The sequence below is a fragment of the Polyodon spathula genome, chromosome 6, assembly GCF_017654505.1.
Source record: "Polyodon spathula isolate WHYD16114869_AA chromosome 6, ASM1765450v1, whole genome shotgun sequence".
NCBI lineage: Eukaryota > Metazoa > Chordata > Actinopteri > Acipenseriformes > Polyodontidae > Polyodon > Polyodon spathula.
Window position 1 is genome coordinate 71340521 of NC_054539.1, and position 23185 is coordinate 71363705.

Below are 23185 nucleotides of genomic sequence, written 5' to 3' on the forward strand. Positions count from 1 at the left end.
GACTGTATTTCGTACACTTCCAGTAATAAAGACGATCTTACATAGAAAACGTAGCTTGTTTGTTTAAAAAAAAAAAAAAGTTATACAATGTCATAACTCTGCTCTACGGTTACTGACTCAGATGTGATTGTACGGTTCGGCCTTCATCATCAACATCGCTTGAAAGCTCGAAACTGATTGGTCCATTCACAGTGTCCATGGCCCACATAAGCCCAAAAACGAAATGCCCTCAGAGAAGGAATGTTTTTCTCAATTTACATATGTAATGAATTGTGTTAATTGCTGCTATTTTACTGTAATAAAATAACAATTTTGAATGCTGTTCACTGGAACATACGAGCACTGTAAAAACTAGTCTTTTTTTCTTTTTGAAATAACTATTTAGGCGGCTATTATTCATCTGGCAAAGTAGACTGCAATTTAGCCTGGCCGCCGGCTGGAAATGAGAAGGCTGAGTGTGCCCCATTGAAAGCGATGGATTTCAGATTCAGCGACACTCGGGTAATAGAACTATAGAATTTGATGACCACTGGTTGTGTGATTGATCCCTGGTCCTTCGTGAGCTGGCACGCTTTCCTGGGGATGTGGAATTCGTTCTGAACGAGGGGATGTGGGGGGATATCATATCTGTCCCGCTTTCTAGGATTTAGGTGGAGGTGGTGACCAATCACTGGCACGATGGGGCTGGAGAGGGAAACAGCTGTGAAGGGAGGGCTGCCAGCTCCTCCACCTTGCCATGTGAAGGGAACTCATTTTCCATGTGGACCGTCTCGGTCATATACTGACATTTTTAAAAACAGGGTAAAAGAACATAATTTGGAAGGGCATATCCATATGAGCCAAAGGGTTTTATCAAAGCGCCCGCTTCATGCTAGAAGCAATTTTAATGGAAACAAATTGTGTGCTGAAAATCCATAAAGAGCCCTCATCTTATTGTTTCATTAGAAAACATAGCTTGTAGGTTTTCCTTGGGAACTTTACCCTTCACACTGCAGTGAATATTTAAAAGGTAAAAATGAAAAGAAAGCACTAAGAAAGCATTGCACCTACTCAGTGTATACACATTTCAAGTCTTGAGCTTTACCAGCAACATATTTGAACATTTAACCTTTTCAGCACTAAGTTACAAGGAGTTATTAACTTGTTTTTTTTACATGCCAATTAAGCCTTTGACACTTGCTGTGTTATACACACTAAAATACTAATAGGTATAAATGTACTATAAAATTGACTTTTTGGAATTTTGCAATAAACTTATGAATACATCAGATTAGTTTTTAGTGGGTTATCCTCCTATACTGTAAAGTGATCTGCAGTTTCTAGTGGATTTATCTTTAGTAGACTTATATCCCAGCTCAGCCACTGACTCATTGTGTGACCCTGAGCAAGTCACTTAACCTCCTTGTGCTCCGTCTTTTGGGTGAGACGTTGTTGTAAGTGACTCTGCGGCTGATGCATAGTTCACACACCCTAGTCTCGTATCTTGTGAAGCGCTTTGTGGTAGTGTTCCACTATAAAAGGCGCTATATAAAAATAAAGATTATTATGATGATGATGATTATGGTTATTATTATTATTATTATTATTATTATTATACATGATGAAATTGCCTGAGTTGTAGGCTACTTTAGGTCCCTACTAGCATGCGACAGAATAAGACAGCTGATCTAATTGCTAGCAAGCTCAGGTTTGTGTGTAGCTGCTGTTTTGGGCTGGCTTATTGGTTAGGTTTGGTTGTCAGTTCCCATTGTTGATGTTGCTGCCTGAATTTGATTGGGGTGAAAGGGAAGACCCAGTGGGTGTTTCAATAGCATGCATGATTCGTTAGATGTATAAAACCAAATCTGTTATCTGACGTATGCTTTTCCGTTCAGTTTCACGCAGTCTTCATTTAATTGTGTGTGTACACTGCTGAGTATCACATCAGTGTCCAGTTGACAAGGCAGAAATAAAGGACACACACTGCTATGAAGAGCTTGCCAGCCAGATCCTAGTCCCTAGTCACGAACCCTGTCCTGCACAGACTCCACTCTGCTTATTAGTGCTACTTACCAGCAACTTCATGGTACCATCCAAGGTTCCTGCTGCTTGAGTGACTTCTGCTGCTGTGTTGATGATAGAGAGATAAAAGATCTATAGCTACAATCATTCTATTGAGAATAGTTATACAACATGTTTTGGAAGTGTACACTGTCACAGACGGTTCTGACACGTCCCTTTTGTTCTATAAGTCATTAGTTCCTTTTACTTGGAAGGCCTTGGTTGCAAGGGTGTGCGGTTCTTTGATGGACCCAGATTCAGTTAAAATGTGTTTGCCCACTGACGATGGGAATGAAAATGTAGAGATGGGAGCCCAGCTAACAAGATTTTAGTTTTTGCAGGTATCAGGCTTTTAAAGACTGTCAAGCAGGCTGGAAGCAGGCTGATCTTTGGGAAACAAATTGAAGATTTGTTAAACTGCTACAAATGCAGCAATTGTAATGACTATAATGTGTTTTAAAGAATGTACAAGCAGTAGAACGTATTATTAGCAGATCTGTATAAGGTCTGTCGTGGTGTTTGCAGAACCAGTCCGAGCTGAGCCTGGCGCAGAGTTCGAATCCTGTTGGGAACGTGCTCAGTTCTTAGACATAAATTGGATTATTTAAACTAGCCTGTATTGATTGAAATGATATGATATACTCTTTGTCAGTAATCATAGAAATACTGTATGTACTCTGTTTCAAATGGACCTGTATACCTAGTAGAAAATATTAAGTATCTGTTGTGTACAGTGTGTGTAAAGCATGCTGAGAAAGGGCACGCTGGCCAGCTCTTGGCAGACCCTGATCAGAGGTAGGCAAGTCTTTCATTTAGGTGCCAGACCTTGGTAGCTAACTTTCTGGAGAAAGCTGCTGAGCTGAGTAAAAAAGGAAAAACATACTTTGAAATAAATATATACATGTTCTGTTAGTGTAGAGGTTTAAAGTAGAAAAATAATAAGAATCTTGTAATGGAAAAACTGAGAAAATGAGTGTACAGGGTAACCGGTTCAAGAACAGACCCACAGTCAAGTCTCTTGTTTAAAGAAAGGAGTGAGTCCAATTTAAAGACACTCTGATTTAAAAACAAGTATTCTAAAGTGATATAAACATAATAACAATCTAAGGTCTTAGAACTGCGGCTATATTTCTGGGAGCTGAACAAATTTACAATTTAAATGACTGGGCAGTCATGTGTCTTATTTGAAAAAAGTATTAAGACTTGATCTAAAAGGAGCCCCTGAGTTAGAAGTAAATATTATTTAGATTGCAATAATACAGCTATTAGAATGTTATATTTAAAAGAAGCAAGACGATAAAATAAAAAATAGCGTAAACTGTAACTCTAACAGTAAACTTACTAAAGGTATGCAAACGCAAGTCAAAAAGGAAGTTAGAAAGGCCAAGAGAGAAATAGAAATAAACATTGCTAAGGGGGCTAAAACCAATTCCAAAATGTTTTTCCAATATTACAACAGCAAGAGAACATTCAAAGAGTAGGTTAAATGTCTAAGAGATACAAATGGCAAGATCATAGACAAAGAAAAAAAATAGCAAATATATTAAATGATTACTTTTCACAAGTTTTTACAAAGGAGGATACGGACAACATGCCCCACATGTCAACCTGTTCCTATCCAGTTTTAAATAACTTTAGCATAACCGAGGCAGAAGTGTTAAAGGGACTAGGAGCTCTTAAAATAAACAAATTCCCTGGGCCAGATGAGATCCTCTCAATAGCACTCAAAGAAATGAAAGAAGTTATTTAGAAACCGCTAACCAAGATCATGCAGCAGTCCCTTGACAGGGGTTGTACCGACAAACTGGAAAATTGCAAACAACATACCGATCCACAAAAAGGGAAACATAACCGAACCAGGTAACCACAGACCAATAATCCTGACTTCTATTATATGCAAACTTATGGAAACTATAATAAGATCCAAAATGGAAAATTACCTATATGGTAACATTATCCTGGGAGACAGTCAACATGGTTTTAGGAAAGGGAGATCATGTGTAACTAACTTGCTTGATTTTTTTGAGGATGCAACATTGATAATGGATAATTGCAAAGCATATGACATGGTTTATTTAGATTTCCAGAAAGCTTCTGACAAAGTCCTGCATAAAAGATTTATTATCAAACTGAACGCAGTAGGGATTCAAGGAAACGCATGTACATGGATTAGGGAGTGGTTAACATGTAGAAAACAGAAAGTACTGATTAGAGGAGAAACCTCAGAATGGAGCGAGGTAACCAGTGGAGTACGACAGGGATCAGTATTAGGTCCTCTGCTCTTCCTAATCTACATTAATGACCTAGATTCTGGTATAGTTCGCAAACTTGTTAAATTTGCAGTCGACACAAAAACAGGAGGAGTGGCAAACACTGTAGCAGCAGCAAAGGTCATTCAAAATTATCTAGACAAGATAATAGAGAAAATTCTAAGGTACTGCACACAGGAAATAAAAATGTGCATATAAATATCACATGGGAGATACTAAAATTGAAGAAGGAATCTATGAAAAAGACCTAGGAGTTTTTGTTGACTTTTTTCATCTAGACAATGTGGGGAAGCTGTAAAAAAGGCCAACAAGATGCTCGGATACATTGTGAAAAGTGTTGAATTTAAATCAAGGGAAGTAATGTTAAAACTGTACAATGCATTAGTAAAACCTCATCTTGAATATTGTGTTCAGTTCTGGTCACCTCACTATAAAAAAGATATTGCTGCTCTAGAGTGCAAAGAAGAGCGACCGGAATTATTCCGGGTTTAAAAGGCATGTCATATGCAGTCAGACTAAAAGAATTGAATCTATTCAGTTCAATTTCTCCAACTAAACAAAAACTGTCTTTTAGACATTACAATATCAATTAAACCAAAAAATATAAATGTTTAGTTTATATAAAGATTTTACTACAGTAATAAACAGAGGTATTTATTTCCAGAATAAGCTGTAGAGTTTGAATGTGAAATAAATAATTTTGGGGTCTGCGGTTTTTCTGTGGATGTTTGTCTCAGACACACAGTATCATTCTGGAAGGGCATTAGTCCTTCAAAAGATAAGGCTTAGTCTTTGGCACCTCAAAGCAGGATTCAGTGTTGGCTCTTGAAAGCGGGATTTGCCAACCTTGAATGATAAGAAAGACAGGAGTATGTATCTCATTATATTATAAGAAAATGACAAGAGCTTAGTTATAAAAATTAGGATGTATGCTTTTTTGTATTATCTGAAAAGATACCGGTCCAGGCGCCTCTTGAATCGGCCAAAAATGACTTAATGTGGTGAATATGGAAAAGTATTTACAGTGGAGTTTCATATTAATAAAAACACTAGCCTTGGCAAGTAAACAGGGTGTCTGAAACCTGCTTGTTCAGGTGATGTTTTAGAAACTGAGAGAGAGGTCAAGCTTAGTCCAAGCATGGTACAAGCTAACATAAGGCTATTATATTTAACATGTTTCATTATATCCTGAATTTAAATAGGAATAACTGAACTGGCCACTGTATGCTTATTCAAAGGCTTGTGATAAACCCCTACAGACTTTTTGTTCTATATTTTCTTAACATATCTGTATATGAAAGTAAACTAAACTGAAAAGGTGATGAGATATGTTAGAAGGAATATAGTAGGCTCAGGTTAATATAATCACACAAAACATTGATGTTAAATATACAAAGCAACATCTCTTTTTATACACTATAAACTTGTATTGTATTTCATTATATTATAGCAGGGATCCTGTGAACTTTGTTTCATCTGACTTTTTGGAGAAAGGAGGAGTTAGGAAAAAGAGTGCGAGAAATCATGTTTCAATATTTTTGAAAAGAAGTTATCTCCAATTGATTTTAAAAGGAGTTGACCGGATTCTTCTAGAAAATATCATTAACTGAGATAGAAACTGTCAAGGCAGATTGATGATCAGATTTAATTGGAACTCCTGATGTATTCAGTGGAGAGAAAATTGTATAAAAACCAAGGTAAAACCCCAGTTCCCGAAGGCCTCTGAAACTTTGATTGCTGTTTGGTCGAAGTCAAGGCTCTGCCTTTTGAAGATAATTCTTATTTTTCAATATATCCTACATTACACTTCCATATATATACTAGAAGGTAAGCCTAGATTTTAATTTAATATCTCTTTTATAGTGATGCATTGCTATAAGGTATAGATCTTATGTTTTAGTCTTAAGAGAGTGACATATATATTGAATGTTCTAGAATTTAGCAGTGGGCGTTTTTAGCTTTATGCATGCATTGCCTGAAGGCTAAATATATAATAACCATATTCCTATTACTGTATTGAAGTACTCATGCTGTTAAACCTTTAAAACACTGGATTATCCAGACTGCTTTTTACTTGGGATTGATGGTGGTCTGCGCAACCAAGCAATCCAATATTTAAAGCATTTAATAAACCGAAAAGAGCACTTTTACTGCTCTGATTCGTTAAGACTTCAAATTAAATGAGTCTGTGTGCTTTTCTTGATGATTAAAAAGTCATCTGGATACATTACAAGCCCAGTGCACGAATAATCCACTTACAGGAGTCCGAAACATCTTTATATGTCCTCCTTGAACGTCTCCCTTGAGTTTAAGAGTGTGCTCAGAGTGTATATATCAATAAAAAGAGTACGTGCAAATTCTGACAGCACACTTTTAACAGCTGTTAACCTTGTCTGTCTCTGGTGGAAAATGTAATCAATAATACACAGAACTAATATTAAGCAAAATCTAAATCTAAAAGGTTTAATCTAAACTATGTGTGGTTATGGATTGCATGGTTTACATTGTGTTCAGTGTGTGTCTGCCAATTTCTAGCTCTAGTCAAAAAGGTTGGGAGCTCTGTTCTACAGTAAGGCTCGTCTGTCTTAATGACATTTCCAAAGAAAACAAAAAACAACAGACACCTTCATTCCAATAGCTGCTTTCATGAAAATATGCTTTGAACACGTTTTTATTTTACTGCAGTATGGATAAGCCAGGTCTTGTCAGTGCAGGTAAAGGATTTTACCATGTTCATGTGTCCAAACAGACCGCCTGCAATTATTTCTATTGCTGTCTCAGTCTTGACCCTCCCCCCGCCACACACACGTCACGTTGCAAATGTTTTTTGCACCTCTTTTTCTTTTTTCTTTTTGTCTACACAGGGCATCAGAAAAATCACCACAAAAACAGAATCAGCTTGTCAAATGCATCTGTATGTACACAGAAGGACAATACCAATGCATTGTGTCTCTGTTTATCATCACTGCCCTAAGCAATTGTGTGCAGGTGCTTCTGGCTGAATGCGTGTGCAAAAGATGGGTATGTGTAAGGGACCCGAGAATATAGCTGTGCTCCCTCAGAACCTAATCAATGCTGCTAGTAGTAACCATCAGTGGCTGATGTGCCTGTACTGGGTATTTGAAACCTCACTGTCCTCATGCTAATTCCCAGCTGTCTGTTAGATTCAATGACAAACAGAGCAGCACAACATCAATAGCATTAACACCAGTGGTAACACACTGGAAAGTATTTGTTATGACAGTTTGACAAACATCATTGGACAAAAGCCTCCAGCCAGGCCACTTTGTATTTTTGAAGTCTTCTCGGTTAATGATGGCGCATCTTTTCCTAAACTATTAAAGTTGCAGATTTGCTCTTTCACTCAGTCCTTCACAGCGGGATTAATCAGAGATTAACGTGGCATCTTATTTCAGACTCTGAACCCTGCTGCACAGACGTATATGAACTTTCTATGACGAAACCAGATTTTATTTTCTCCCCAAGACAGCCAGGTGACCTTTGGGGATCTCATTGGTGAATGTATATTTCGCTCCAAGCATTTTATATAGTTTTATATACATTTTATATAGTTAGAACCCTCCAACTTTATGTGGCTACATTCCTTTTTCAATTGCCCTGTGAACTGGCCCAGTTTGGTACAGGTACTGTGCTAATTAACCTTGGATTTATAAATTGGTATCTGAAGCCAGCAAGGGGCTGCTGCTGGTTGAACGGAACTGTGTTGGTTCCAGAACAGGGATAAGTCACTTGTATCCTTTTGTTTTTACTCAGTTCTCACCATTTTTCATCTGCTTTCTTCCTTGTTAAAATATAATAAATCCTGTTTATTTATTGTCTTCCACACACTATGGATTCTGAAATGCGTGCTTTGATCTGTGTTTCTTGTGAAATGTGTATGGCGGTCAACACATCTCAATTTAGGAGCACTTTATTTGCAAGAAGTGCTCTGTCACGCATTCTTTAATGCAGAAGGTTGCCAAACTTGAAAAACAAATTGGAATACGTAGAAACATAAACAAAAATGAGCAGTTCATTGAAAATAGTTTTAACAAAAAGAAAAACACAACATTAGTTTTGGATACTGAAGGTGAGACTGAAAACGACTCTGATTTTAACTTTCTAAATGCACCTGCTCCATGAGACGCTTCAGTGCCACAGCATGACAGTGGAACTGTATGTGCAGAGGGACCTGAGAAGGTAGATATGGTTGAAAGACAGGAAGTGAGTGGGGACTGGGTAACTGTTAGAAAAAGTATGAAGAGGAGGACAACACCAAGCAGTCAACATAGAGAGGAGATTGATCTAGCCAATAGATACCAATAGATAGATACCTTCTCCACCTAACTATTCTCCAAGAAAGCTCTCTCTACTGGGCGAGTAGGTGGACCAATCAAAACTCGGAGAGTGTCTTTTTAAAAAAGCTCATCGTGGTTTAATGATACAACTCGTAAGATGAAATATGAGGGTTGTAAACTAGGACTGAGATGGCGGGAATCTAAACTACATGTTCATTACATCACACGGAAGGACCACCTGGTTAAATATAGGAAGGCTCTGGCATTGGCTAGATCATCATATTATTGTAATGTAATTGAAACAAATAAAAAATAATCCTAGATTTATTTTTGCTACCCAAGATAAATTAATTAATCCTTCCCCTAATAGTCCTACCCTTGACACTGGCTCCTCTCACAGCTGCAGTGACTTCTTACATTTCTTTAAAAATGAAATACTAGACGTCAGAAATGAGATTCCGCAGACACCTTCTATTAAGGACGACTCCAGCACAATTTTACCAACTACACCTATCAAGGCTACTATGGGGTTTTTTCTTTGATTACCTTACAGGAACTGACAGCACTAGTTCAACATATGAGACCTACTGCATGCTCTCTTGATCCTATTCCTACAAAACTATTGCAAGTTGTTCTTGGTTTTATTAATACCCACATTGTAAAAATTATAAATGGTTCACTTTTCTCTAGTATAGTTCCCTCAGCTCTTAAGGTAGCTGTGGTAAAGCCTATGCTGAAGAAGCACAATTTGGACCTTCAAGTCCTATATAGGCCAATCTCCAACCTACCATCTTAGATAAGGTTCTAGAGAGAGTTGTTGCAATTCAATTACAAGGATTTCTAACTCTTAATGGTATATTTGAGAAGTTTCAGTCTGTTTTTTGTGTTGTACTTAGGTTTCAGTTTGTCTCTATTGGGTAGGTAAAATTGGGGAGGTCTGTGGTGTTCCACTGGGCTCCATTCTAGGTCCCTTGCTGTTTTCATTATATATGCTTGTGGCAGGCTGGTGAGTGGATAGAGGCCCAGAGACAGTCTGGAGTTCAAAAAAATAACTATTTTATTATAAAACACAAAAATGAAAGGGCACAAGGGCCAAAACAAAGCAATTTAAACACAAAATAAACAAAATAAAGCAAAAATACACTCACAAAAATAAAGGTTTCCAGGCTATGCAATGCCTTCACTGGATTCAAAACATTCAAAAATCACAAACACCAAAACACCAACCTGCTTCCTCAGCTCCCTCCTCCTAAATGAAAAGCAGAGGCCTCCTTTTATGTCAGGTGGCTGGGCACTGATTGATCGTTAATTAAACTAATCATCTAATCAACCCCAGCCACCTGAACACAATGAACCAAGGCAGGTAGGGGAATTTAACCCCATCCCTGCCAATTTCTAAAGAGCAGAGCTGTGCTCTGCCACAATGCTACTGTTAGGTCACATTATCCACAGACACGGAGTGAACTTCCGTTGCTATGCTGATGATACCCAGCTATATTTGTTCCTAAAGCCAGGAATTTCTTCTGCCTGCTTGTTATTAGCTACTTGCCTTACAGGCATCAAGCATTTGATGTAACAGAATTATGGATGACACAGATAAAACAGGTTATGCTAGTGGGCTCACAGAACCAACTAAAAGGAAATGTGGGATTACATGAACTCGACCCTTGCAGGCTCTCATTAAAACCTAAACTAGAAATGAAAAGTTTGGGCGTCATCGTTGATCCTGATCTATCATTTGAGACTCATATTCGGGATGTTACTAAAGTATCTTTTTTACCATTTGAGAAATACAGCCAAACTTAGACCAATTATTTCCGTATCAGATGCGGAGAGACTAGTGCATGCCTTTGTTTCATCTAGAATTGATTATTGTAATGCACTTTTTTCTGATGTCCCTAAACATGTGGTATCCCGCTTGCAGCTTGTTCAGAATACCACCGCTAGAATTCTGACTAAAACCAGGAAAAGTGAACATATTACCCCTGTTTTTGCCTCTTTACACTGGCTCCCTGTGCAGTATAGAATTGATTTTAAGATTTTTTTTTTAATTTACAAGGCCCTGAATGGATTAGCACCAAGTTATTTGCAGGAGTTACTGACCCTGTGTCTTCGAAAACGCACTCTGAGATCACAGAATGTGGGATGCTGGTTATTCCTAGGGTCAACAGGAGCAACACGGGAGGCAGGGCTTTTTCTTGTAGTGCTCTTAAATTATGGAATGCTCTGCCTTCGTTTGTCAGGGAAGCTGGGACCTTTACAGTTTTCAACTCAATACTAAAAACATACTTTTATAAAATGACTTTCTTATCTTAGTGGGTTTTAATGTAACTTTAAAATTGCTGCTTTTGTATTATTATGTCTATACTGTTTTTAAATCTGTTATTTACATGGTCTGACTGTGGCAGTTGTATGTGCGACATGCTATACAAATGTATTGTGGTTTGTTATTTTTTTCTGTTATGTACTGTACAGTGCTTTGTGATACTTTTTGTATAAAAAGCGCTACATAAATGCAATAAATAAATAAATAAATACATACATTTTATAATCTTATGGACTTTGGGTCCTTGGAGATATATAGAGATAACATTTGAAAACATTTTTTTCAAAGTATCTGCAACCATTTACCACACAAATAACACATCTTAATTAATTCTTCAGAACAGCCTTAAGCTAAACAGTCTGTGACCACATGCATGTCTCTTCTTGTCTTTGTCAGTCTGCTTACATCATTATTTTTCATGAAATTCCAGTTAAAAATCTGTGGAAGCCTATTAGTGCTGTGCTTATACATGCAGATGAACCAGTTTACACTGAAACCTGCGGAACACTAATATACCAAATAATAAGGACATAAATATGATTCCCCACATAAATGAAAAACAGCCATATATATATATATATATATATATATATATATATATATATATATATATATATATATATATATATATATAATATTACTGCTGTATATTATGTTGTTTTGATTTATTGTATATTACTAGAGTGCTCTCCAGTTTTGAGTGGAGTTACTGTACCTTTGCGGTTTTCTGCAGTGCTGAAAGACTTATGCTTGGTGAAGTTTAAACAAACTGTTAGCACATACAGTGTATGTAAATTTCATTCAAGGTGTGATTCAAGTGCTAATTATTAACGATAACAAAGAGAGATCAACAGCTGAAAGTAACCTTTAGTTGAATGAATAAAAATGATAGATGTTAGGAGAATTAATAATAATATAGCGTGCACAGGGGAAGGCAGCAGCAGGGCTGATACATGACATAATCACACACGAAGACAAAAGCCCAATATATGCTCCTTGCAAAGCGGTATTGGCGCTATGCTTTAATGCGAGAAGTTCCAGGTTTGCACCTGCCCTCCGCCTGTGTGTGGATTGCCTTGCCCTGTGTGATGCACCTGTGCTGTTTTGCATGCTTGCCAAAGAGAACATGCTCACTGGTGATGCTTTCAGCACGTGGACCTAACCTCGGTTCATCAGCCTGCTGTCCTGTGGATCACATTTACTTTGCTAGGCAGGTTTTGTTTTACGTTTTAACGTCAAAGTTTGCAGAGTCTCTTATGTAATGTCTGGCTGTAACAGTGTGTTGTTGCGTCCTAATCTCTAGTTGTTTATTTTGAAGAACAGAAATGTACAGTAGTTGAATAACATTTGCACTGGTTAAAACTTAAAGGCACTCTTTATACCATCTGAATTTGCATATATGTTTTTTTAATCATTATTTATTACTGTTTCTGGTCATCATCACATTTTTCCTGTGCTACTGTCTCTGAACAAACCTGAGCAAAGCAGAATTTCTGTAGTGAGGCCAGCATAAAAACGACCACTAGGGATGCACTGTAATTTCTTTGTGAAAGAGTTTGTGAAAGATTTTTAATGGAATAACTATGAACACAACATTAAGACACAATCATTCCTGATAAAGAAACACTGACTAACAATATTGGATCAGAAAGCTGATAGAGTCTCAATTCCTGGTAAGTTCTCACCCTTGTGTACTGTATCAGTTCCACAAGGGCTGCTTAGCCACACTAATTCGGAGAAGCCATGGGGTACAGCAATGTGGATATACATCGCTTAAAGATGTGCACAGCATAATAAAAGCAAATTCTCACCAAGATACTGAATGCTCTAATCAGTATTGTTTTTTACTGTTTTGTATTGCCTTTTTGTTTTATGTAATAAAAAAATTGGATTGTTCTAATATCTGTAAATGCAAGTTTAACATGGTGTAGCACAATAATTGAACATGTAACTATGCTTTTACCATGCATGTGCTATGCATGCTTCATGCTTTTCTGTAGTCCTGTGGTTTACCATGTGTTCAATATTCTGTTACAGGGCTTTACTTCACTTTGCAATTCTTTTACCACATTACACTTTTATAAGAGAAGTGTGTCCATGTCATTAATATAACAAAAGCACAACAGCTTTATATTAAATATTAAACATCTGCCTTTTTATAGAAGTCCCCTGTTGTTTTCATTATATATATATATATATATATATATATATATATATATATATATATATATATATATATATATATATATATATATATATATATATATATATGTTGCCATTAGGTGATATTATCCTCAGGCATGGAGTGAATTTCCATTGTTACACAGATGATACTCAGTTGTACTTGTCTTTCAATCTAGACAACCCCTCTACTGGGGCTCTATTAGCAGCTTGCTTTGTGGACATAAAGTGTTGGATGTCACAGAATTTTCTGATGTTGAATTCTGATAAATAGGGAGGTCATGTTTGTGGGTTCACAGCACCAATAAAAAACATGTTGATTTATACAAAAAATTATCTTAGCAGGCTTTCCTCAGAACTAAAACTTGGAAGCTAGAAATTTGGGGGTCATTTTTGATCCTGTTCTATCATTTGAGTCCCATATTAGGAAAATTACTAAATCATCTTTTTATCATTTGAGAAATATAGGTAAACTTAGATCTATTATTTCGTATCTGATGCTGAGAGGCTAATGCATGTTTTTGTTTCATCGAGAATTGTAATATACTTTTTTCTGGGATTCCAATGTAGTTGGTGTCTTGCTTGCAGCTCATGCAGAATGTTGCTGCAAGAATTCTAAGTAAAACCAGAAAATGTGAACATATTACTCCTGTCCTGGCCTCCTTACACTGGCTTCCTGTGCAGATTCAAATTGATTTTAAGATTTTATTTCTAACTTTAAAAGCCCTTAATGGATTAGCACCCAGTTATTTACAAAGGCTGCTGATTCCATACATTCCTAAGTGGATCTTGCAGGGCTCTTGGTTATTCTAAGGGTAAATACTAATAGTATGGGAAGAAGAGCCTTTTCTTATCAGGTTCCTACATTATGGAATGCTCTGCCTTTTTTTGTCAGAGAAGCTAGGAGTCTTGCTGTTTTTAAGTCAATATTGAAGACTTATTTATATATACAGACCTTTTTATTATATTCTTTTTGTTACTGTTTGTTTTTCTTTTTTTATATAAATATGATGGGAAATGTATTTACTTTTTATTTGAAATAGTCTATTACCTTTTTTATGCTATTTTAATGTTTTATTATTCTGTGAAGCACCTTGGGGTCTATGGTTTAAGGTGCTAAATAAATAAATAAATAAATAAATAAATAAAATAAAATAGAAATTCGAGAAATGATTGGATCAATGCTGAAGTAATTTCTTTTTTTTTTGTCAGCATTTCTGTAAGCTTTTTCGATTAATAATTCTACTGGATATGTTTGAATATCAAAGTGCTCTACAGACATTCAGTACCCTTCTCTGGATTTTGTAAAGCACCTTGGCATTGTGTCCAACATTGAAATCACCTTGGGAAGAAAGTGTTAGCTAGCAATTTCACAAGCAGTCACTGGGAAAATGCATGCTGTTCCTGGGCAGATGGTTTATTTCCCAACCAGCAGCTTAGACTTGAATGGGACGTGGGTAGCTCTGTAATCAGATCACCTGAAGGGTATTTCTGTTTTATTACAGTCTGCGTGTGTTTCTAATTGGTTTTGGTTCATAAGTATCTATCTAAGCATTTTTCCCTAACTTGTTCATATCCACTTTTCTTAAATCTAAGGGGCTTATTGAATGAATCTGAAAGGTTGCACATATAAATACTGGTACTGTTCTTGTTTAAAAAGGAAAACAGTGTGTGTGCCCCCTTTCTGTCAACATCCTTATAGACGCCGACATCAGATAAACAAGCAATTAAATAGTTTCACACTCTAACACTAACACTAGTTTCAGTTTATTCTGGACAACAACTTCTGTGAGAAGTAAAATAAGTGACATTCTGCCCACTATCAGGGCCGTACCAGGGGGTTGCGAGCAGTGCAGCCACGCTGAGCCCGGACCTTGAGGCAGCGCTGACTGGCTGACAAGTAATAAGGCCAAATAAAAAAAAAAATCTGTGTTAACCCACTGAGCTGATAACGGTCTAAACTTTTCGCTACCGATCTGAAAAACTAACCACTCGTGCGATTTTCTGAAAGCCACATAGCAAACAAGATCTTCACTTAATATGCAATGTTGGGGTCTGAGCAGCACGGCTGCAGCATATCGACAAGTAGTTGTTTTGCACTATTGTTTGAAAAATTCGACCACATATTTCTCATGTTAACGGAGGGGCCAATAAATCACAGGCTGGGTGTAAAACACCGATTGTTATAGCATTATACTGTAAGGGGGTTTGCATTTTCATTCACCAATATGATTAAAACTGCTCACTTAGCCTGTCAGGAAATAAAGTTTATGTGCAACGACTCCTAGTCAAGGAGGTATCATTTATATTTTATACAAAGTTCAAGACGAATACAGTCCCAGCTCCAGACCTGACTAAAGAGGAAGCCAGGCTGGATCACATTGTGAAGATAAGGACAGGGTGTATTAGTCTGATTACAGAGCACTGGAAAGGTGAGTTAGTGTGTCCCTATTACTGAAAACCAAATATTTGGTTAAAGAGCATGCTTGTCTAGGAAGGAGAGTAGTGGGTGTGTTGTGCCCTGCCTACAAAACCCACGCTTTCACTGGCTGGTTGTGGAGTGCGTAGCGTTTCATCTCAGCCAGCACGTCAATGAGGAGGACTCCACTTAGGAACACTGTACATTATGCAGTCTTGTGCCCTCAATGAAAGTCAATGGGATTAGGTTTTTAAAAATAATAAGCAAAATGCGTTATTCAAATTCAAATAGAAAGCATGGAAGGAGCTATTTTACCACTTTTATCATGTGACAAATAGACTACCCCTTTGACCTTTTGCAGGGTCATTATTCTTTTGAAAAATCTTTTTTTATGCTTTTGTCCAGCTTGAGTTTTATCAGCAGCTTGTCCTGCAATGTCATGACATTTAGTACAGGGTGAACTATTCCTTTATTTTTCACACTCTGTCTTCATCGTTATTTATCTTGAATACTAGCTTTATTTCTCCCCAATACTTTTAATGTTTAATGTTCCCGTCGCATGTTTTGCGAGCTGAAAGCTTATTGGGATTGGTTTAGTTAACTACCGACTAATTAGGAGCTAGTGGTTTGTTATATTAAAATGTAGAAAGCAGCTAGCCTGCAACTGTAAATATATATAAATATGAAAACATTTAATGGATACAAATACAGTTCGTCCACTTGATGCTACTTTGTAACATATTTGTTTGAAGTATAAAAGGCCAAATAACATAGACAAAAAAATCTGTTCTCTCTCTCAAATCGAATTCTTGTACATCACCAGCTCAGTCGGCTGCTCTGGATAAGTTGGCAAATGTTGTATTGTTTATCAATATGTTTATTAGCGCTGTTATATATTTATTAAACACACACAACTCCATACCATTTTCAAAAGATTTGGTGTCTCTAAATCTACAATTACATTGATAATAGTATCTCCTTACAAGACAAACTTCCACAGTGGGAGCTGGCATTTAACAACAGTTCGTTGAGCAGCTAGTAAAAATGGCAACACTGCTGTTTTTACTAGGCTAGAATATAAAACCTTCTGTTCTTTATTTTATTGCATTTTGTCGTGTTCATTTGTTATTTGTCACCTGCTATTCTGTCTCATTTTAATGTCTTTTTCTTTTTTTTAATTGTATCCATTTTATTGCTTGCTTCTTGTTTCTCTGATCTGTTATGTCTGTATGGTCTTCATATGTTTTATTGTAAAAGAGCTTTATGATACTCTATTGTATGTAAAAAGGGCACAAGTGCTAGGCTAATATTGTTTTTTTTTTTTTTTGCCATAGTAAAAATGACACATGATTTACACATGCTTAATCCTGTCAAGAAAGGATTTGCTTATCCATACTTTTTGGCTCATGTGATTTTGCAAACATGTTGCTTTAACCAGAGGGCACCCCTGTCACAACCATGTAGCAGTGAGCATTACAGTAACTGTTGCTTAATTCAACAAGACTGGCACAATCATTTCATTTGCACCTGGGTTCAGCCAAGGCCCCCCCATCTACCTTCACCAGTTCTGGCTTGGCCCCCGAGCATCTTTGCGGGGCTGCCACTGTCTTCTCACTTGCGTTACCAGTTGGCAGGACTGGACACACTGCTGTGAAGAAAAGGAAAACTTCCTCTGTGAATTAAGCTGCACCTAGTGTGTACTGTTCTAATCCATGTAGGTAGGGGGTCTTAATCTGATCAGAAATACAGCCACTCAGATAGGAGTTTGAGTGGTAATACACTGCATCAGGGTGGAAGGGCATAGTGAAGGGAACATGTTAGTGGAAACAAACACCATCAATCAGAATGGGTTTCCATGTCCTGCTGAAACTATCCACAGGTTAATCTTGCTTCATTATTCCTTTCATGATATTGTCAATGTAACATGTCAGTAGTTTCTTGCTAGTTTTACATACTGTTAAGATAATCTTATTTCACCTGGAGAACTTGTTTTGAAACAGGGCCCCTAGGTAGAAACAAAATAACATGTAAAAAAAAGAGAGAGAGAGAGAGAGAGAGAGAGAGAGAGAGAGAGAGAGAGAGAGAGAGAGGATAATGCTTATAAAATGACACAGTCATTGAGCAAAATAAAGTTGCATAATGTTGTATTTCACAGACCCCATCCCCCATTCCCTATGCAGCTCTGTTCTCTAATATCCCAATTTCCCTGAAATGGGAAGGTATTTCACAAGTGTGTGAGATTGCCAACATTGACTTTCTAAGTTTATTTTAGTGCTTACATGTTGAATAAATCTTCCTTTTTGTTCCTTTATGTTTTTCACTCCAGATACTCATATTAAGCATGTTCTGTGAAAAGGAGGCAGCTTATTTGCTCAACACTCCCCAACCCACCGACTCACCACCCAGGCTTAATAACATGCTATTATGAATGAAGTGAACGCTCTCAATGCGTGTTGATAATGCATGCATTACTTAGGTAATGTGGATAGGGTAGCAATGATTACATGAAACACTTGCTCATCACATACCTTGGACACCTGTGGAATTATTTCCAGGGGATTCAGTATGACTCACTATAGTGTAGACGTGCCTCTTGATTCCAGGACTGCTAACAGATATCATTATCATGTTGCTGTGTATTTCGAGGTGACAGTGCCCCCTCCTGATGCCACTGCACTAGGTGGCTGTGTTTGTAGTTTATAGCCTCCCCCATCCCAAGGAAAACAAAAGGATTCCAAATACATAATACTTGAACCCACTTACTCTTGGCTTCATTAGCAGTCTTAGGAATCTACAGATAACAAGTGCAGGTGTGTCTTGTTACACTTATGATAAAGGTATTATGTCGTGAAATTATTTTTCTTATCCCACACCATATATCTTAGTATCTGCATAGTTCTGTCTTGCATCAGTAAACCATAACTTGAAGCTGATCTCAATCCAGGAGTCTGCTGCACTGGAAAGGTGAGTTAGTGTGTCCCTATTCCTGAAAACCAAATATTTGGTTAAAGAGCATGCTTGTCTAGGAAGGAGAGTAGTGGGTGTGTTGTGCCCTGCCTACAAAACCCACGCTTTGACTGGCTGGTTGTGGAGTGCGTAGCGTTTCATCTCAGCCAGCACGTCAATGAGGAGGCCTAAACTTAGGAACACTGCACATTATGCAGTCTTGTGCCCTCAATGAAAGTCAATGGGATTAGGTTTTTAAAAATAATAAGCAAAATGCGTTATTCAAATTCAAATAGAAAGCATGGAACGAGCTGTTTTACCACTTTTATTATGTGACAAATAGACCACCCCTTTGACCTTTTGCAGGGTCGTTTTTCTTTTGAAAAATCTTTTTTATGTTTTGTCCAGCTTGAGTTTTATCAGCAGCTTGTCCTGCAATGCCATGACATTTAGTACAGGGTGAGCTATTCCTTTATTTCTGCTCTGTTCTATTCAATTCCAGGGTATCTTTGTACAGGTAATACATATAGTAATAATGGAAAGGTAGCAGTGAGTGTGGTCAGTATTTCCTTAGGGTTGCATTCCAGATGTTTTTGAACGGCAGGCAGAAATCTGGAAGTGAATGTGACTCTTCCTTCAAACAGCATGCTACATTATGAAGTTCTTCCACATTGCTGCAATAAGCAACACCTTCACATGTGTATATATTTTTGCTGCAGTCTTGATCAGGAGGTAGAGATAAAGCGACTGCATTTTACCCTTGCTTACTAACATTTTATAACTTTACATGTATTTGAAAATGTAATGATTATCTATTGAAGGATTCAGATAAACCTGGCAATAAATTGTGAGGCAGATTCCTCATTAAAATGTTTGGTAAATATTTGAAGAGGGGGTGATAGCTTGATATGTATTAGTCAGAGGGTCAGAGTGCAGTAAAACTGGCACTCCAGTTGTTTTCCATGTAGCTGTTGTTCTTGTTCTAGGATGGGTTACAGTATTTAGAGCGTTTGTTACACTTGGCACTGTAGTGTTTTTCATGTGATAATATTTTCTAATAAAACTAAAACAGTCAACTTCAGAGTGAGACCTGTATATTGCTATTTTCATACAAGTATTGCAGCTGAAGTTCACTTTTAGACCTCACACAGTGGTTTGACAGACTGTATAGGAACTGCAGTAAACCTGCTTGTCTCCCAGGGTTTTCAGTGGCACTAAGCTACTGATGCCTATTATGTGATGGCTATCCCTAGGATCACATTTCAATTATGACTCTGCTATCCTTATGTCGTCTTTTACAAAGTACAAATAAGAAAACAAACAGCTGTGATAAAGACATCTGATTGATTTTGTTTTAATTTATGCAGTGTTACTGTAGCATTAAATATTTGCACAGAGTTGTCATAGTTTTTGTTATAAAAGGCGGTTTTAGGATTTAAGATTAAGATTTATTTGTATAATAGGGAATATCTACAGTGATTCCTTTGAATTGTACCGCTTATAGAACAGATGTTTTTTTTACATTCTATAGAAATTTGATAATACATTCAGTGTTAGAAGCTGTCTTACACTAATATTGCAATTCCCCCCCATAGTACTGTATTTTTCAAGCAAAAATTAATTACTGCTAGTGTGGAGTAATTCAGATTCCTGAGGGAGCTCCTGTTACTGTTTTATTCAGGTACTACATTCTCACAAACACTGACATCTTGTGCTGTGTGAATGTCCCTGAATATCAAAGCTTTTCTGACTGTCGAGAAGGCTTTTGTGGCAGTGTTTGAACTTTCAGACTGTTTTTCATGTTCCGTGCAAAATTAAAAAATAACCCGGAAGGATGGAACAGTCACAAAACCCCAATTCTAGCACTATGAGGAACGTTATGCAAATGAAGTGGGTACCTAATTAACATACCTCCCATGCAAAACTCAAAAGGGTTGATTGTGGTAATGTTGAGTGTGTTCTGACTGAAATGGTTCTGTCTGTTTCAAAGAGTCCTAATGGGAGTAGGAACCTATTTCAAACAGGCCCTGTGGTAAAATGAAAAGGCTCTGATGTGGGTGCAGTGACTTTGACTATGGTGATGGAGCTGCTAGGGATTGCTACTATTTTAGAGGTTGAAAGGGATAATGCAGCTACCCCCCAGTAAGGAATCACAGGTGATGCAGAAGGTACACCCCGCGGGTGTATCGTCAAAGGACACCATGGCGATTTTGAATGGATAAGGCTACCATATTGTATTTTTGTAATGAAGTTAAAGATGCATTGTCAGTAACACTCACAGCCTCATCATTCTTTGTCATGGGTTGTTCATATGATAGCATATTATACAATCAGGTGTATAAGTTTCATAATATGCAACCTGCTTCATTAAACTGTCATTTAATAATACAGAAGATCCATTTACTAAATTACATTAAAATGAGCTTTCTAACTACGTTTACATCTTTTTCTCTTTGTCCTAATGTACTTGTTTTATTATTGTGTTCTATTACATGTCTCTTCTTTTCTTTATCATATCTACTGAAACACACACCTGTTTTACTACCTTTCAATCCCATCTGTCCATTGACTGAAATTCTATAATGACCTTAAAGAAAGACGTCATTTGCGTCTTTAACATAATGTTTTTTCATTTAAATACTGAATTGTTATTTTGCCACCTTTATGTAAATTGCACCCATTCCACCTGTCTGATAACAGTAGAAACGTGTTTCATTTTATGATGGAAACGATGTTCGAGACAGTGAGTTTTGCTCTGTCAGAATACACTTTTGATATTCAGGGCCAATGTGTTTTATCTGCTTCTTGTGTGCGGTGTGTAGGGTACAGGTTTAGCTGTATGCTGAGTTGCTTTGGCCTAGGTTATCTTGAGTGGAAGGTAAAGTACAGCTATGGAAAATAGCACTTTGGAGATTAATGTGTCATGTGTCAACCTGCTATTTTCCATTTAGTTTCTAAAAATATTGTGAAATGACCTTGTCCGTTGCCAGAACTACAGTATAATATGCACCATGTCATTTTATTATTCGGCTTCCTTGACAATCTGGAAAAATAAGCATTTGCTTGACGATGCAGCAGTTATTGCAAAACAAAGGCTGATTCTAAACTCTGGAGCCAAACTGGTGTGTATGTGTTAGAAACACACCTTCTGAAAACCATGAATCAAAAATGGAGAAAGCATTGTATCAGCTCTAGACCAGGTGCAAGTCCTTCAGTCTTAAAAGGGCTTAAAGATCAGTATCCTGTCAAATGCAACCAAAAAAACTGTCTAGATGAAAAAGCATGTTTAACTGTGTATGAAGGTGTGGTAGCTGAACAGACACAACAGGCTACAATACAATTGAATTCAATGCTCTTATTTAAAAGCTGGGATGACAAACCTGCATTTTCAGAATAGATCTTCCTTCCACAACCACTGATACATTAGATTATCACACCTGTCACTGCTTAACATGATTTTTTTGTTGTTGTTTTGTTTTACATGCTGACCAGTGACAAGGCTATTGGTGTTCTTTCCACAGCCTGGGTCGGCTCTCTGTCAATGGGAATGATCTTCTTCTGCTCCCCAATCGTCAGTGTGTTCACAGACCTGTTCGGGTGCCGGAAGACTGCCGTGGTTGGAGCTACTGTTGCTTTAGTCGGTCTCTTTGCTAGCTCTTTTGTCCGGTATGCTTTACTTTTACAACATGTACAGTTATCCATGCTCCTGCAATTGGAGTGTGAAAAGTGTGTAGGGATCCTGCTCACCTGGTGTGTAGGGTGACTCACATCCTGCGAAGTTTACATCCTGTCTTTGGTAAGTTGCCATCTTAGCTGGGGTTCCCATTGGACACAAAATAGTCAGGGACTGTTTCACCTCACCACACCCTAGTCCCCTACTTGAGCTTGGGCAAAGACTTGTTCTATCATGAACCTGTATTATTATTATTATTATTATTATTATTATTATTATTATTATTATTATTATTTATTATTATTATTATTATTATTTATTAGCAGATGCCCTTACCCAGGACAACTTACAATTGTATACAAAATAAAATACATATCAAGAATTACAGTACAATTAAGAGCAAGATACAGAATACAATGACTTCAGTTCTAATAAGAGCAAATACAAAACACAATATGATTTGATATAAGGGCAATTCAAGAGCAGATAACAGTGTTCATAGTTACATCAGGGTTAGATTCGAATGAAATACAAAGTACTACAGATTGGGTTGAGTGTGGGATTAAATACAGTAAAATAGGAGCAGATAAGTGCTAGTTAAAGTGCATTAAAGGCAGAGTGCTATATTGTCCAGAAGGAAAGAGTTGAGTTTTACAGGTGTTGTCTGAAGAGGTGTGTCTTGAGGAGGCGCCGGAAGGTGGTCAGGGACTGGGCAGTCCTGACATCCGTAGGAAGGTCGTTCCACCACTGCAGGGTGAGGGTGGAGAAGGAGTGGGCTCTGGAGGCAGGGGAGCGTAGAGGAGGTACAGCCAGTATTATAGTGCAGGCGGAGCGGAGAGGTCGAGTGGGGGATTAGGCAGAGATGAGTGTCTGGAGGTAGCTGGGTGCAGTTTGGTCAAGGCATCGGTAGGCGAGTACAAGAGTCTCGAACTGGATGTAAGCGGTGATCAGGAGCCAGTGGAGTGAGCGGAGCAGTGGAATAGCATGGGAGAAGCGAGGCAGAGAGAACACCAGGAGTTAAGGATGACCTGG

At 37.5% G+C, this 23185-nt stretch overlaps 1 protein-coding gene across 1 annotated transcript in view; it reads left to right on the plus strand.

Annotated features, from left to right (window-relative positions):
• The window catches only part of LOC121317570 (monocarboxylate transporter 10-like), a 53673-nt gene that overhangs the window by 11427 nt on the left and 19061 nt on the right, over positions 1-23185 (plus strand). Inside the window, exon 2 of the mRNA XM_041253646.1 lies at positions 22002-22146. Coding sequence (XP_041109580.1) covers positions 22002-22146 — 145 coding nt within the window. The remainder of the gene's footprint in view (positions 1-22001; positions 22147-23185) is intronic.